General features: G+C 49.6%; 3 protein-coding genes across 3 annotated transcripts; all 3 read left to right on the forward strand.

The window, feature by feature from the left end:
- Positions 1–697: 697 nt before the first annotated feature.
- UCRPA7_182 (putative rna-binding protein cabeza-like protein) lies at positions 698–2391 on the forward strand (the record flags this gene model as incomplete). Its single annotated transcript, XM_007912780.1, has 4 exons — positions 698–923; positions 977–1707; positions 1790–2311; positions 2368–2391. The coding sequence occupies 4 exons, from the start codon at positions 698–700 to the stop codon at positions 2389–2391; spliced, it is 1503 nt and encodes a 500-aa protein (XP_007910971.1).
- A 7071-nt stretch (positions 2392–9462) lies between these two features.
- Positions 9463–11350, forward strand: UCRPA7_183 (putative heat shock protein 60 protein; the record flags this gene model as incomplete). The annotated part of the gene is made up of 3 exons (XM_007912781.1): positions 9463–9573; positions 9643–9784; positions 9840–11350. 3 exons carry the CDS (start codon positions 9463–9465, stop codon positions 11348–11350), a joined length of 1764 nt encoding a protein of 587 aa, XP_007910972.1.
- Positions 11351–12250: 900 nt separating this feature from the next.
- UCRPA7_184 (putative cofilin protein) lies at positions 12251–13109 on the forward strand (the record flags this gene model as incomplete). The annotated part of the gene is made up of 6 exons (XM_007912782.1): positions 12251–12253; positions 12318–12328; positions 12485–12668; positions 12730–12803; positions 12864–12912; positions 12969–13109. 6 exons carry the CDS (start codon positions 12251–12253, stop codon positions 13107–13109), a joined length of 462 nt encoding a protein of 153 aa, XP_007910973.1.
- Between the last annotated feature and the right edge of the window lie 56 nt (positions 13110–13165).

Below are 13165 nucleotides of genomic sequence, written 5' to 3' on the forward strand. Positions count from 1 at the left end.
AGCTTTGCCATCTGAAATAAAGTCTCTTCGGACAATCATAGTATTGTGTTCGAGACCTCCGTCGGACAACTCGCCAATTTCCTCGCTTCTCATACCCTGCCCCGCCAACTCTCCTATCCCTGGCAACCGTATTTCCTCCTCTTCCTCCAGGTCTTCTTCATATCACACCTTCACCTTCACCCCCAAATTTGTATTGACCTTCACCAAAAACCAGTCAAGACTTTCCACAACATTTGCAGTAATCCCAAGCTGCATCTGCGAACTTAGTAGGTCACCCGGGTTCTCCTCCGCCCCCTGACAACATCCTTTCACTCTTCATCTCCCAAACTTCCTTCCACCTGACCAGTCACCTCCAAAGCCTCATTTTTCCTCGTCCGTCGGTGCTTCTCAAAAAGACCATCATCCACTCAGCCCATCGCGCTTTTGGCAGATCTGATTCCCACCTCCTTCATCCTCCTCTGCCTTTCGTACAGTCCGCGAGTACCCTGCCGCCGCATCTTTCCAGTCGATCACTCCAACCCAAGCAACTGGCTTATCTCATGGAGGTCTAACCAAGAAGCTAATTTCTCCCAGAGATACTAGTCAAGAAGCTTGGGTGCCGGGAGGTTACTCAAGAGCTACCCCTCCCCCAAGATCCCACTCTAGGCAGCCTTTCGTCCTTAACGAGAATCTTCACAACCATCCATCATCAACGACAATGGGTTCCTCCAAGAAGACCTCCGCCAAGGCTGGCAAATCTGTTGCCAAGGCCCATCAACGTCGCGCGGACGAGCAGTTCCAGACTCCGCCCCTGAAGACACCCAGCTCCCGCGCCAAGAAGACACCTCAATCGCAGCGCTGGTCGTTCACCAGTGCGCCCCCTACCGCCGCTGATCGTTCTAAGAACGGCCGTCATGAGGGTCGAAGCCTTATTACCTGGACTCGTGAGTAACCTTGATCAGGTCCCGCCTCTTTTCGTTGTTCACGCTGTTATTAGGTCCTCGCATGGCTGAGAAGCTTCTTCTTCACATGCAGTACGAGTGCTCTCGCTTCAAGATCGAGCTGCCCTGGGACACCATTGCCCATCGTCTCCACCCTGGCTCTTCAGGTGGAGCGATCATGCAGCACCTCAACCGCCTTCGCAGTACCCTAGTTGCAGAGGGCCATATGGTTCCCCCCATCTGCCAGAAACCCGGATCCCGCGTCGTGGTCGACCAAAACATTCGTGGCTATGTCCGTAGGTTCCCAGATACTGAAGACACTGTCACTACGCGCCCTGTCACATTCCAAGAGCCCTTGGACGACCGCAAGTTCAACTTGCCGGATGCTGTCGACCGCCCCGATGTTCCTGCTTCAGTGAAGCGCGACAACATGGGCGGAGGAGGCTCTGCTCGCAAGTCTGCTGCCATCAAGACTCCTGTCATCAAGAAGGAGCCATCTCCTGACCCTGATTCCATGCGCCCGGATGACACTTACGATGTGACAACCTACGGCCATGCTGCCCGCGACGTTGCAACTCCACGTCGGTCTCAGCGAGCTGCAAGAAAGCCAGCGAGCTATGCAATTCCCGACGATGACAACGATTACTCTTCCCAGTACTACGCCGATGAGGGTGATGCCCAAGACCAGGACGAGGAGAACTACCAAGTAAAAGATGACGACGATGTCAACGGTGGTAGCCAGCCGGCCCAGGGACAGCAGGTCGATTATGATGAGGTTGATAACCAGGTTAGTTGATCCGTGTTCTCTCCTTTCGTCCAGGAGTAATTCAAGCCGATGTGCTGGCAACTTGCTAACTGTGAGATGGCAGAGCATGGTCCCATCTCAGGGCTCCGTTCAGACTACTGCCGGTCGTGGTAATATCCATACGCGAAGACCTGTTCATGCAGAGTCTCCGCGCAACACTCATGCCACTTTCCACACTCGACCTCAGAATGGATACGCGAATCAGATCAATGGCTACTACCATCAGAACATGGTGACTGCCGTGAACGATCCGTCTTTGTACCACCGCCACCATGTGCATTCCCAGAACCCGGAAGACGTTGCCAAGGAGGGATGGATTATTGCCGAGGACGACGAGGGCGCATTGACGCCCCCAACTTCTCAAACCCATCATTCTGCGGGATACATTGGAGTGAACGCTGATGCGCACGCCTTCCACCAATACCACAATGCTGTCAACTCTCATCGCCAGCCTATCCCTGTTGTGAATGTGAACCATGAAAACTACGATGATGATGGCATTCCTCCCGAGGGCATCCCCATCTATGATGACGAAGATGACGAAGTTGTCGAGGAGGTTGAAGAGGACGATTACTACGGCGGTCAAGTGAGTCAACATATCTGCCCATCAGTCTTGAAAGTTTTGTTAACAGACAGCACCAGGATCCTCGTGCGTATGACGCTTAGTGCGGCAAACGCCTGCCGGGGCCCCAGGAGAGCTCCAGCATTATGCTCAACGCTCGTGAGGTTTTGCAGCAACCCTCAGCATTCAAGGCTGTATTTGCGGCCACTGCAGCATCATATTGTCCCGTTTATCTTTCCTTTGTCACGAGAGAATATTTGGCAGCACGTACACAGATCGCTGTCTCGATATATCTCCGAAACGTTTCCTTGCCCGGTAATCGGATCATACTGGTCAACGCCCCGATGAATTTCCACGAAAGTTGCTTTGCTCATTTCGTTCGGTGTCGGACATTTGCTTCATGGTGGTTAATGGTTGAATGCTGGACAGAGGAGGGTCTTTGATCTTTGGAACTTTGGCTCTTGGTGTACAGGCTACCTCCTGAATAACCCATAGATAACTAGGCACAAGCCTTGAATAAACGAACTTTCTAACACATCAATGTGGATGGCGTGAAATCAGAAGCCGTAGTCAGCAAGACTAGCCCGAATACCAGGCCGGCGGATTGGCTTGAAATGAAGTGATTCAATAGAGACAATGGATACGTTGATCTGCCGGCCTGAACATAGGCTAAGTATCATGTTTGAGATCGGCAGATGAGACGCAAGACGGTCAAGACCAGTGATTCCGCGATGGTATCCTGAGATCGATAGACCGGGTAAGGCCTGGCCTGGGGAGTATGTTCGGATGTGAAGGGCCCACAGGGCGATCTTTTGACAACACCCGAAGGGCACTTTGGTGTGCATTGAGGCGAAGAAGATAGTTGACAGGTGGTTCAGCAACAAAATGTCCTGCCATTGGTGAAGAGACATTCTCTTGACTGGAGTCTGCACTGATATGGCTGCTGACTTCGTAAATGTTGAGATAGCACAAGAGTATGGATCAAGAGAAGTGATGTAAATTGCCACTGAACCCTAGAAACCATGTTAGCTCAACGTTTCGTGGCACACAGATCCTCACAACTCGTTCCATACCTCCGACTGTATTCGTATGTGGAACCCGAGTCGAGCAAATGAGCCCAATATAACAGCCCGCGCGCTCCAGTATGATAATTCTCTGAGTGTAAGCCATTCCAGGACCCAGTGTTCAAATCGGATAGAGTGTTGACAGGTGAGTGGGGCATCGAAGAAGGTCGACTACGGAACCAGCAAAGCTTCGTAAGACCCAGTAGCCCTATCGATAAGTTTGCGACAGGCAATTACTGAATTAACCGTTCTTCTCGTTCTTAAGAAAAAGATTAGCTGCGAAGTCTCCAGATAGCGACTTCGTGTTTAACCCCTGTGAGAGAATGGGGAATGTTGATAGGCATCGAAAACTGCCCTCTCGACAGCAGATCAAGCTTGCCTGTACCACCAAGAAGACTCAAGAAGAAGCTATCAAACATAGTCATTCTCCAAAGGAATCCATGATTGTATTGCTGGCGTCCAGAAACCTTGAGTTCAGTGAGCGCTTGAGTTAATCCTGACCCAGACCCTGGCCCTGACCATTGTTGCCACCATCGTTGCCTTTGCAGCAGCGCAAGGCCGGGATCCGGTACAAGCACATCCCAATAGCAAAAAAGTGTTGGTTTGACATGGCAGCGAGAATATATGATTTTCGGAAGTGATGAAGGTGCGAACATGCTTTGGGGTTGAGGATGATATCTCATCATGATAAGGCTTGGTGAATTTGCCAACACAAGGCGGGTAAAACTGACGATGGCTGCTAGGCATCAATCGCACCATGTGATGATAGAGACGAATGATCAAACTGCAATATTCTGAAGGCAATTTTGCATCCATAGTAGTAGGGTACTCGTAGGGGTAGGTAATCGAGAAGAATGGGGCAATGAGCATGAGAAGGTATTTGGAAGGAGGAAGTCAAATCCGTTCTTCGGTGATAGAATGCTAATATGTGAGCAATATCTAACGAGTCATTTGAATCAGATACTACTGATTTTCTACCGTTAGAGTGATAGTTTGATTTTGGAAGTTGAGACGTTGATGGCCCCGAAAGCTATCAAGATGTACTCGTCAGTTCATCAAACATCAGGATTCGTAGCAAAAGGTGAGCTCATACTGACCGCTTTGGACTCTCGGAATCGATAGAGGGTAGACTCAACGTAGCGAACTTACTTGGAAGGGATGCTGTGCTCGGCATATATGAGGAGAGGCAACGGGAGACCTGCAGCAGTGCCTCCCATTTTTTCCTCCCAAAATTTGGTTAGTTGAATTCTTTGAAAGGCAAGAGGTAAGGTTGGACCTGATCTTAAAGCCCAGGTAGGAAGGCTAGCTGAAATTTGATTCTCGTGAATAGGATTTTCCCACGACTGATTGCTGCGGAATCCCCTAGACTGGCGTAGACTTTCGGGGTTCTCAGAGCCAGATAGTCTCGTTCAAACTCAAACAAGGAGGTATCTAGCCTGCTCTGATGATGGAGGTCATGTCTAAGTAGAGGTGAGCCAGTATGGAGAGTGAAGACAGAGATCCTCAATTAGATAATGTCTGCTCATATCAAAGAAGTGCTATTCTTCACTGAGTCCAACCAGAGATATGATGAAAGAATACAGAATGTATGTGGATTTGAATAGAAGGGAAATTTCTTATGTTCGATCCTTGTTATGGCCTGATATTGCCTCACGACTACCGGACCGGGTGGCTCTCACTTGGTTGGAGATCATCCCCACCAAGTATCTCGAGGTATACGTCTAGGCAGTCAGTCAGTCAGACTTTTATCTGTTTGTTCTCGCTAAACACTTACTTGCAACAGTCCAAAATCGACTGATTTTGTCTAAGGCATCTTTTATTTCCTTCACTAGAGTCATCAACTCCAACTTGCTTGTCTCCTGTATATACCACAGGATATATTTTCCTGCCTGATATAAGCAGTCCGTGGCCAACGGACTCAGTGTCTTACTTTCATCTGAGTCGACAATACCATTTATCCTGGATGCTAGGTCTGAGACAGAAAAGCAGACTTTTTTAATTGAATTCAAGGCAACTCTTTGAATTTCTAGCTGCTCCGGAATCCCCACACCGGAGGTATTGTCTGCCTCAGCACAAGTGTGAGCATCATAGAGATTCAGTTGCGCACTATAACACAGGCCAATTATGGGGAGTAAGTTCAAGAAGCCTCCAAAAGCTGTTGGATCTTGATTGATGTGTTGCAATTCCTGCATGACGGCAGCTGTGAACGCCTCGAGAACGGAATGTAGCTGAAGCGCCTCCTGGTACCATAGTTGAGGATTTGTGCTTTTCTCATTTGTGTGCCTGATGACACGGGACAGCAAGTGAGCAGCCTGACAGATCCTCGCGAATGGAGGAGCAGGAGTGCTGATGTCGGCAGATATGGCCAGAGATGGTATTACAGTGGGCTCCTATTCGAGTTTAGAGGGTGGCAGCTCTTCGGAGATGTCGGGTTTCACATACTCCAGCTTCCCAAGATGCCTCGTCCATCGGGAGAAGGTCATCTGGTCGAGCATCGGCGCAAGCAAAAGGACGATTCGCTATTCCTAGGTTTATATAACTATATATCATATACGTGTGAGAGGATTTCATCTTTTTGTGGTACGAGGAGGTAGCTTACCGATCTAAGATCAAGACACCCCACCAAGTTCTCCGCATCTCTTCAAGGTTCTTCCAGGAGCCTGCATAGAATGTAAGGTTAGAGAAATTACTGCACTTAGATGCTTACCTGTGGTAGGATACATTTGTGGTGCTTCTCTGCGATCGTGAAGACCAAGAGCTTGACCAACCCGAGCACAAGTGCCGATGGTAAGATACGCCGCAGGGTAGATTCCATTAGATACCTCATAGTAGGTTATAAGAAGAACGGCTTGGAGGACTTTGAAGGTAATTACTCCGCTGGATTCTAAATAACAATAACATTGCTTTGCTCCAGCATATATCTTGGCTCTTACGTCAAGGGCACCTTTAATTCCGCAAATAAGAAGACGAATGGCGATGATAAGGAGACTTTCATCAGGATCTAAACTCGGTAGACTTCTCAGGTCTTGGAGTAATCCTAATCTCGAGACTTCAAAGTAGTCAACAGTCAACAACTTACGGAATATGGTCGAGACACTTATAAGACAACCTGTACAGGACAACAAAAATGGGAATAGTTATAGGCTTGATTAAAGACTTGAAAAAAGAGGGTGCTCACCAACTGGGAAGGAGGGATGTACGAAGTCAAAGTAACATTCAATGTCATTGTATAGGTCGGTGTCCACACTCAGCAATTCGGTGTACTCGCGTGGCAAGGTAACAAGGGCTCGGGGAATGGAGCATCCACGCCGTTGAAAAATATACGAATCAAGAAAGAAGAGCGCGGGGAACTCGTTCTGAGCCTGTGCCTACTTAAATTAGTTTCGATATATACGATTGCAAAGGGTAATCTGGATGCTCAGCTCGTAGATACATACACCATAGTTGAAAGCACCAGAGGTCAACGATGGAGTACCTAGTCCCAGCAACGCCTCTAATGGATATTCGCAGGGCCGTCGGTTCTTCTTGCACAAATCACAAGATGGCAAATCTCTTGTACATTTGCGTTTCTGTTTACGACAAGTTGTACACGCCTGACGGGCCACGTCCTGTACAACATCGGCCATTGTCCGCCAGGCTATCCGAAGGTAATCAACGCGTTGTGATTGGTATATCACAGTATAACCGCTCGGGCACTCAACTTGGGATGAGATAAGTTCGTTGTTGATCACCGTGTTGATTACCGTGGAAGTCGAGAATCAATTCGGCATAGCCCGTCTCATCATCAATAGCAGGAGTACTGACCAGTTTTCCCGTTTGTACATGCATTGCGTAGCTCCACTTGTGATTGGTCTCAAGGCCAAGCATCATTCCCAACCAACCCTAGGATCTATGCAATAGAAAACGTGCCGTCAGCTGAGTCCCACCCATGCATTATATCAATGCTACATGCGTGTTGAGTAAGATTTGAAGTTCCTCTCCAGCGGACGCATGCGGGGCGGCTCTTTTCGCGCGGGCACGATGCCGCACCCCACTCTCTTTCGATTCGTCCCTGATCCGGGAATTACCATTCAGGGCGGATTGATCAACCTGAAGTAGACGATCAAAGTGACCAGGGAAGCTTGAGAATTTCTCAGATATGCACAATAGTATGCGGAGAGTTGCCGCTGTTACATGGGTTGGATGTACAGGATTTTCATGCCCTTAAATGTATAAGTAGTTGGGCATCTCGCTCTCATCATGGTGCTCTGGGTCATCTGATACAATAAACGTCTACCCTTCTATCATATTCTATTATTCCCGTCTAACAGTATCGCAAGCTACCAGGTTATATTGGAGCAAAATGCCCTCTTCGAAATTTGATCCAGATACATTGCCACCTTTGTATGGCAAAGTATATCTTGTTACTGGTTCCAATACGGGAATGTATGCAAGTGAGACTTAGACCATTTACCTACAAGTTCACTAAATATGGACGAAGTGGAAAAGCAACAGTTGCTGGGCTCGCAGCTCATGGTGGCCGCGTGTATATGGGAGCTCGCAACGAGAGTAAAGCACTTGCAGCGATTGCAGACATACAAAAAGAACTGCCAGATGCGGATATTCGTTTTTTATACATGGATCTGGCGAGTCTCGAGAGTGTCGTGGCTGCTGCAGGCTCAATCTGCCGGTATATAATGTCTCTACTTCAGTAAAACGGGAGAGGGCAGGACTGATCATTCTTAGGAACGAACCGAAATTACATGGCCTTATCAACAATGCTGGAATAATGGGTGTTCCGTTTGCCGTGACGACTGATGGTTTCGAGTCCCAATTTCAAGTATGTTATGCCAAACCGTAGAAGTAACCCCCTGACAGATATACAGACGAATTACCTCTCCCATTGGCTTTTGACATATCTCCTCTTGCCACTTTTGACCTCTACAGCCCAGAATGCAAGCTCCGGAGACGTCAGAATTATCAATGTGACTTCCGACGGACACAGCCGCTACCCACCGAAAGAAGGCATCCGGTTCGACGACATCAATCTCATATCCGAGGCAGCTATGACAAGATATGGCCAGTCTAAGCTGGCCAATATTCTCCATATCAATCAACTTCAAGAGCGATACGGACCAAAGGCCGGACCAGCTGGTCCCGATGAGATTTGGGTAGCATCTGTACACCCAGGCCACATAGATACGTAAGTGATCGAGATAAACGAGGCTCCCTGCATTTTACTATGTTTTCTCATGGCAGTCATAGAGCCCTCAATAAACAGGCTACCGGAATGGCCCCATCCGGGGTCTTGCGAACTTTGACGCCGATCATGAGATGTCTTGGGATCCTCGATGAGCAAACGAAAGGGGCCTGGTCATCTTTGTTCGCCATTGCGAGTTCAGCTTTTGAACGTTCCAATTCGGGTTGCTATATTGTCCCATATGCCAAGGTTGGAACTCCGAGTCCTACTGCCCAAGACACTCTCCTAGCACGGAAGCTGTGGGATTGGACTGTAGATGTTCTCCAGAAGAAGGGGTTTCTGTCCTGAAATACTAAGGCAAATGGTGAGAAGATGGAAGAAAGTGGAAGTGGCTTTAATTGGGTAATAAGCAGTGGTCTTTTCCATGACTTGAGTATTAAGGTGACTACTAGAATAGGTCAAAGTAATAAACGTCTTTGATGGTTTTCATTAGTGCATCGATTATCTTCATCATTTGGCACATTTGTTGAAGAACTCGCACAATATGTAGGTACTTAGGTATGCAATACACAGCAGTCTGAATGCTCGGGTAGCGTTAGCCTGAGTGACACTCCATGATATTAAGTGAAGGTTTAGATGTTCTGGTTCTATGAATTTCTCCACAGAACTTAGTAGAACTACATGCACCATGCGCCAACCCCAAAAATGCCTAGCGCATGAGCTCGGCTTTCTGGCTGACAACTCTTGCCGGCAACAGCGCAATAATTTTTTGAAGCTTCTCTTCCCATCCCCAAATTCACCTCTCCCTCACGAACTTTTCCTTCTCTATCCTCCCACTCGGCTTCTGCTTCCCCTCTGCCAACATCGATCCGGTTGATTGACAGATCCCCTTTGTCCCTAATTGCTCGGTTTCATATTCACATACCCACAAAATGCAGCGTGCATTGACGAGCAGAGCGCGGGCTTCCATCCTGTCGCAATCTGCAGCTTCAAAGTTCCGCCCCGGTGCCGGCCTCTCACAACAGCTCCGTTTTGCCCACAAGGTTCGCACCCTGCAATCGATGCATATTATTTCAATAGTGATGACAATATGCTGATGCGCTTTACTACAGGAGCTCAAGTTCGGCGTTGAGGGTCGCGCTGCCTTGCTGGCTGGTGTTGACACGCTTGCCAAAGCCGTTGCCACTACCCTCGGTCCGAAGGGCCGGAATGTCCTCATCGAGTCCAGCTTCGGCTCACCCAAGATCACCAAGGGTAAGTTTTTAGTTGACAACAGCGTAAGGGCTTTGCGAGGCTAATTTCAGAGTAGATGGTGTGACTGTCGCCAGAGCCGTCTCCCTGAAGGACAAGTTCGAGAACCTCGGTGCCAAGCTACTTCAAGATGTGGCTTCCAAGACAAACGAGATTGCCGGTGACGGTACTACAACCGCCACGGTCCTCGCCCGTGCTATCTTCTCTGAGACCGTTAAGAATGTCGCTGCCGGCTGCAATCCCATGGACCTCCGTCGTGGTATTCAGGCTGCTGTCGAAGCGGTCGTTGAGTTTCTGCAGAAGAACAAGAGAGATATCACCACAAGTGAGGAGGTTGCCCAAGTCGCCACCATCAGCGCCAACGGCGACGAGCACATTGGAAGGCTGCTTGCCAATGCTATGGAGAAGGTTGGCAAGGAGGGTGTTATTACCGTCAAGGAGGGCAAGACCATGAATGATGAGCTTGAGGTTACCGAGGGTATGCGATTCGACCGCGGCTTCATTTCACCCTACTTCATCACCGACGCCAAGGCCCAGAAGGTCGAGTTCGAGAACCCTCTCATTCTTCTCTCCGAGAAGAAGATCTCCGCCGTTCAGGACATCATTCCCGCCCTCGAGATGTCTACTCAGCAACGACGACCTTTGGTCATCATTGCTGAGGATATCGACGGAGAGGCCCTCGCTGTCTGCATCTTGAACAAGCTACGTGGCCAGCTTCAGGTTGCTGCTGTCAAGGCTCCCGGCTTCGGTGATAACCGCAAGTCCATCCTAGGCGACATCGCTGTTCTTACCAACGGTACTGTCTTCACTGACGAGCTCGACGTCAAGCTCGAGAAGGCCACTATCGACATGCTCGGCTCAACTGGATCAATCACAATCACCAAGGAGGATACAATTATTCTGAATGGTGAGGGCACCAAGGATAGCATCACTCAGCGATGCGAGCAGATCCGTGGTGTTATGAACGACCCCACTACCTCTGATTACGAGAAGGAGAAGTTGCAGGAGCGTCTTGCCAAGCTTTCCGGTGGTGTCGCCGTCATCAAGGTCGGCGGTTCCTCCGAGGTTGAGGTCGGCGAGAAGAAGGATCGCTTCGTCGACGCCCTGAATGCTACCCGTGCCGCCGTTGAAGAAGGTATCCTACCCGGAGGTGGAACTGCTCTGCTCAAGGCTTCTGCTCAGGCATTGGGCAATCTCAAGCCGGCCAACTTTGACCAGCAGCTTGGCGTTAGCATCGTTAAGAATGCTATCACCCGACCGGCCCGGACTATCGTGGAGAACGCTGGTTTGGAGGGCTCTGTCATTGTCGGTAAGCTCACCGACGAGTTCGGCAGCGAGTTCAACAAGGGCTTCGACAGCGCCAAGGGCGAGTACGTGGACATGATCCAGGCTGGCATTCTCGACCCCTTCAAGGTGGTCCGCACTGGTCTGGTCGATGCCAGTGGTGTTGCATCTCTCCTGGGCACAACAGAGGTTGCCATTGTAGAGGCCCCTGAGGAGAAGGGCCCCAGCCCCATGGGTGGTATGGGAGGTATGGGAGGCATGGGCGGCATGGGCGGCATGATGTAAAGTGCTGCTGATAGCATCATGTAATGTGTTCCTTGTACTAAAAGCGACTGGATTGATGGGGATTTATTCTGGCTTCGGTGTTATATTGGACGGACCTCAGGCGGCCATGTACTCTCATCTCTCTCTCCTCTCTCCCTCCTTCCTCACTGTGTTCATACATATTACTTACCCCAACGGCGCCTCATCTGCACAAGCTTGTATACTAAGATCATTCGCAAGGAGATAGAGTAGAACGAGCAGCAAAAATACCCTGACAACTGTCAAATGTCTCCTGCCTAACAAAGTGTTTTTATTTGCTTGTCGAAATTGACATTTGCTCTACGTAGAAGAAGCTAGGCTATTCAATACATACTCACTCGATCATGAGAGCATGCAATGCCATCTGCTATTTTGACACCCTACGTCTGTCACCGCAAGCGGAAGTCCTTCATATGTTACTAACCCAGGAGGTAAATCTTGTAAGCTGCGTAGTTGCGTTGCGTTGCGATTGGGGCTGACATTGACACCTCACATTTTAGGTGTCGAAGCACCGCCATCCTTCCAGGTTTCAACAGCAACCGCCAGGGGCCCGCCGAGCTGCACACCCCACCAAGTGGCCTGGCGTTGTTTTTATCCCCCCTCCTTTGCCCAATTTCAACCATCCGACTGCGCCTACGCCATACCTTGACTTCCACAAGCCAACTCTCCTCTTCCTGAGACCTTCATCCATCTGTCTCTGGCAACATACCAAAGGTGACTAACTATCCGCTCCGCTCTACGGCCTATCCTGCTTCTATCAAAACCGGGTCTATCTTTTGATTTGCCTAATGCTCCTGCTGACACCCTTCGTCACAGCTCAACCCCTCATCACACAATCTCCTAGCTTCTTCATCGAGCTCACCGTCCATCACAGACCACAAGATGGTAAGGCCACAACATTAAAAACTACTTCTCCTTTTCGCTTTACTGACACATTAGTTCTTGACAGTCGCAATCCGGGTTAGTTATTACTCTTTTCCACCTCCATAGCCATCCCGATCTACCCCGCCATTCGAGCTTTGTGGGCGCATCGTCACCCGATGAGCCACTCACCGAGTCTTCCAGCAGCATCGGTTGCCAGCGTTGCGCTGTTTACTAACCCGGCTTCTCCTACAGAGCAACCGTCTCGGGCGAGTGCGTGTCCGCATACAACGACCTCAAGCTTGCCAAGAAGTACAAGTACATCATCTTCAAGCTGTCCGATGACCTTAAGGAGATCGTTGTCGAGGAAGCCAGCGCCGATAAGGACTGGGAGAACTTCCGTGAGAAGCTACTAACTGCGACAACGACATCTAAGACTGTACGATAGCTTCCCGCCTTCTGTGTGATAGCAAGGGCGCTGTGACTGATTGTTCACATAGGGTGCTACCGGCAAGGGACCCCGTTATGCCGTCTACGACTTCGAGTACAGCCTGGCTTCTGGCGAGGGTGACCGGTATGTTCCTGCTTGATCTGAACAATATGATTCTCCTCCATAGTTGCTTACATGACGCAGAAACAAGCTTACCTTCATTGCCTGGTCACCGGATGATGCCGGCATCAAGGTTCGTCCCGGCTTTCGACCCTTCCCCGTACGGACAAGAGCTAACTTTATCGATAGGCCAAGATGGTGTACGCCTCGTCCAAGGATGCCCTAAAGCGTGCCCTGAACGGTATCGCCGTCGAGCTGCAGGCCAACGACACCGATGACATCGAATATGACTCCGTGCTGAACAAGGTCAGCAAGGGCATGGCTGGCTAAGCGCTCGGTCGGTTGTTATCATCACCTATTAGACAAAAGCACCCACAAAGTCACGA

This window comes from Phaeoacremonium minimum, assembly GCF_000392275.1.
Source record: "Phaeoacremonium minimum UCRPA7 unplaced genomic scaffold PA7_03_scaffold_8, whole genome shotgun sequence".
In the NCBI taxonomy this organism is placed as follows: domain Eukaryota; kingdom Fungi; phylum Ascomycota; class Sordariomycetes; order Togniniales; family Togniniaceae; genus Phaeoacremonium; species Phaeoacremonium minimum.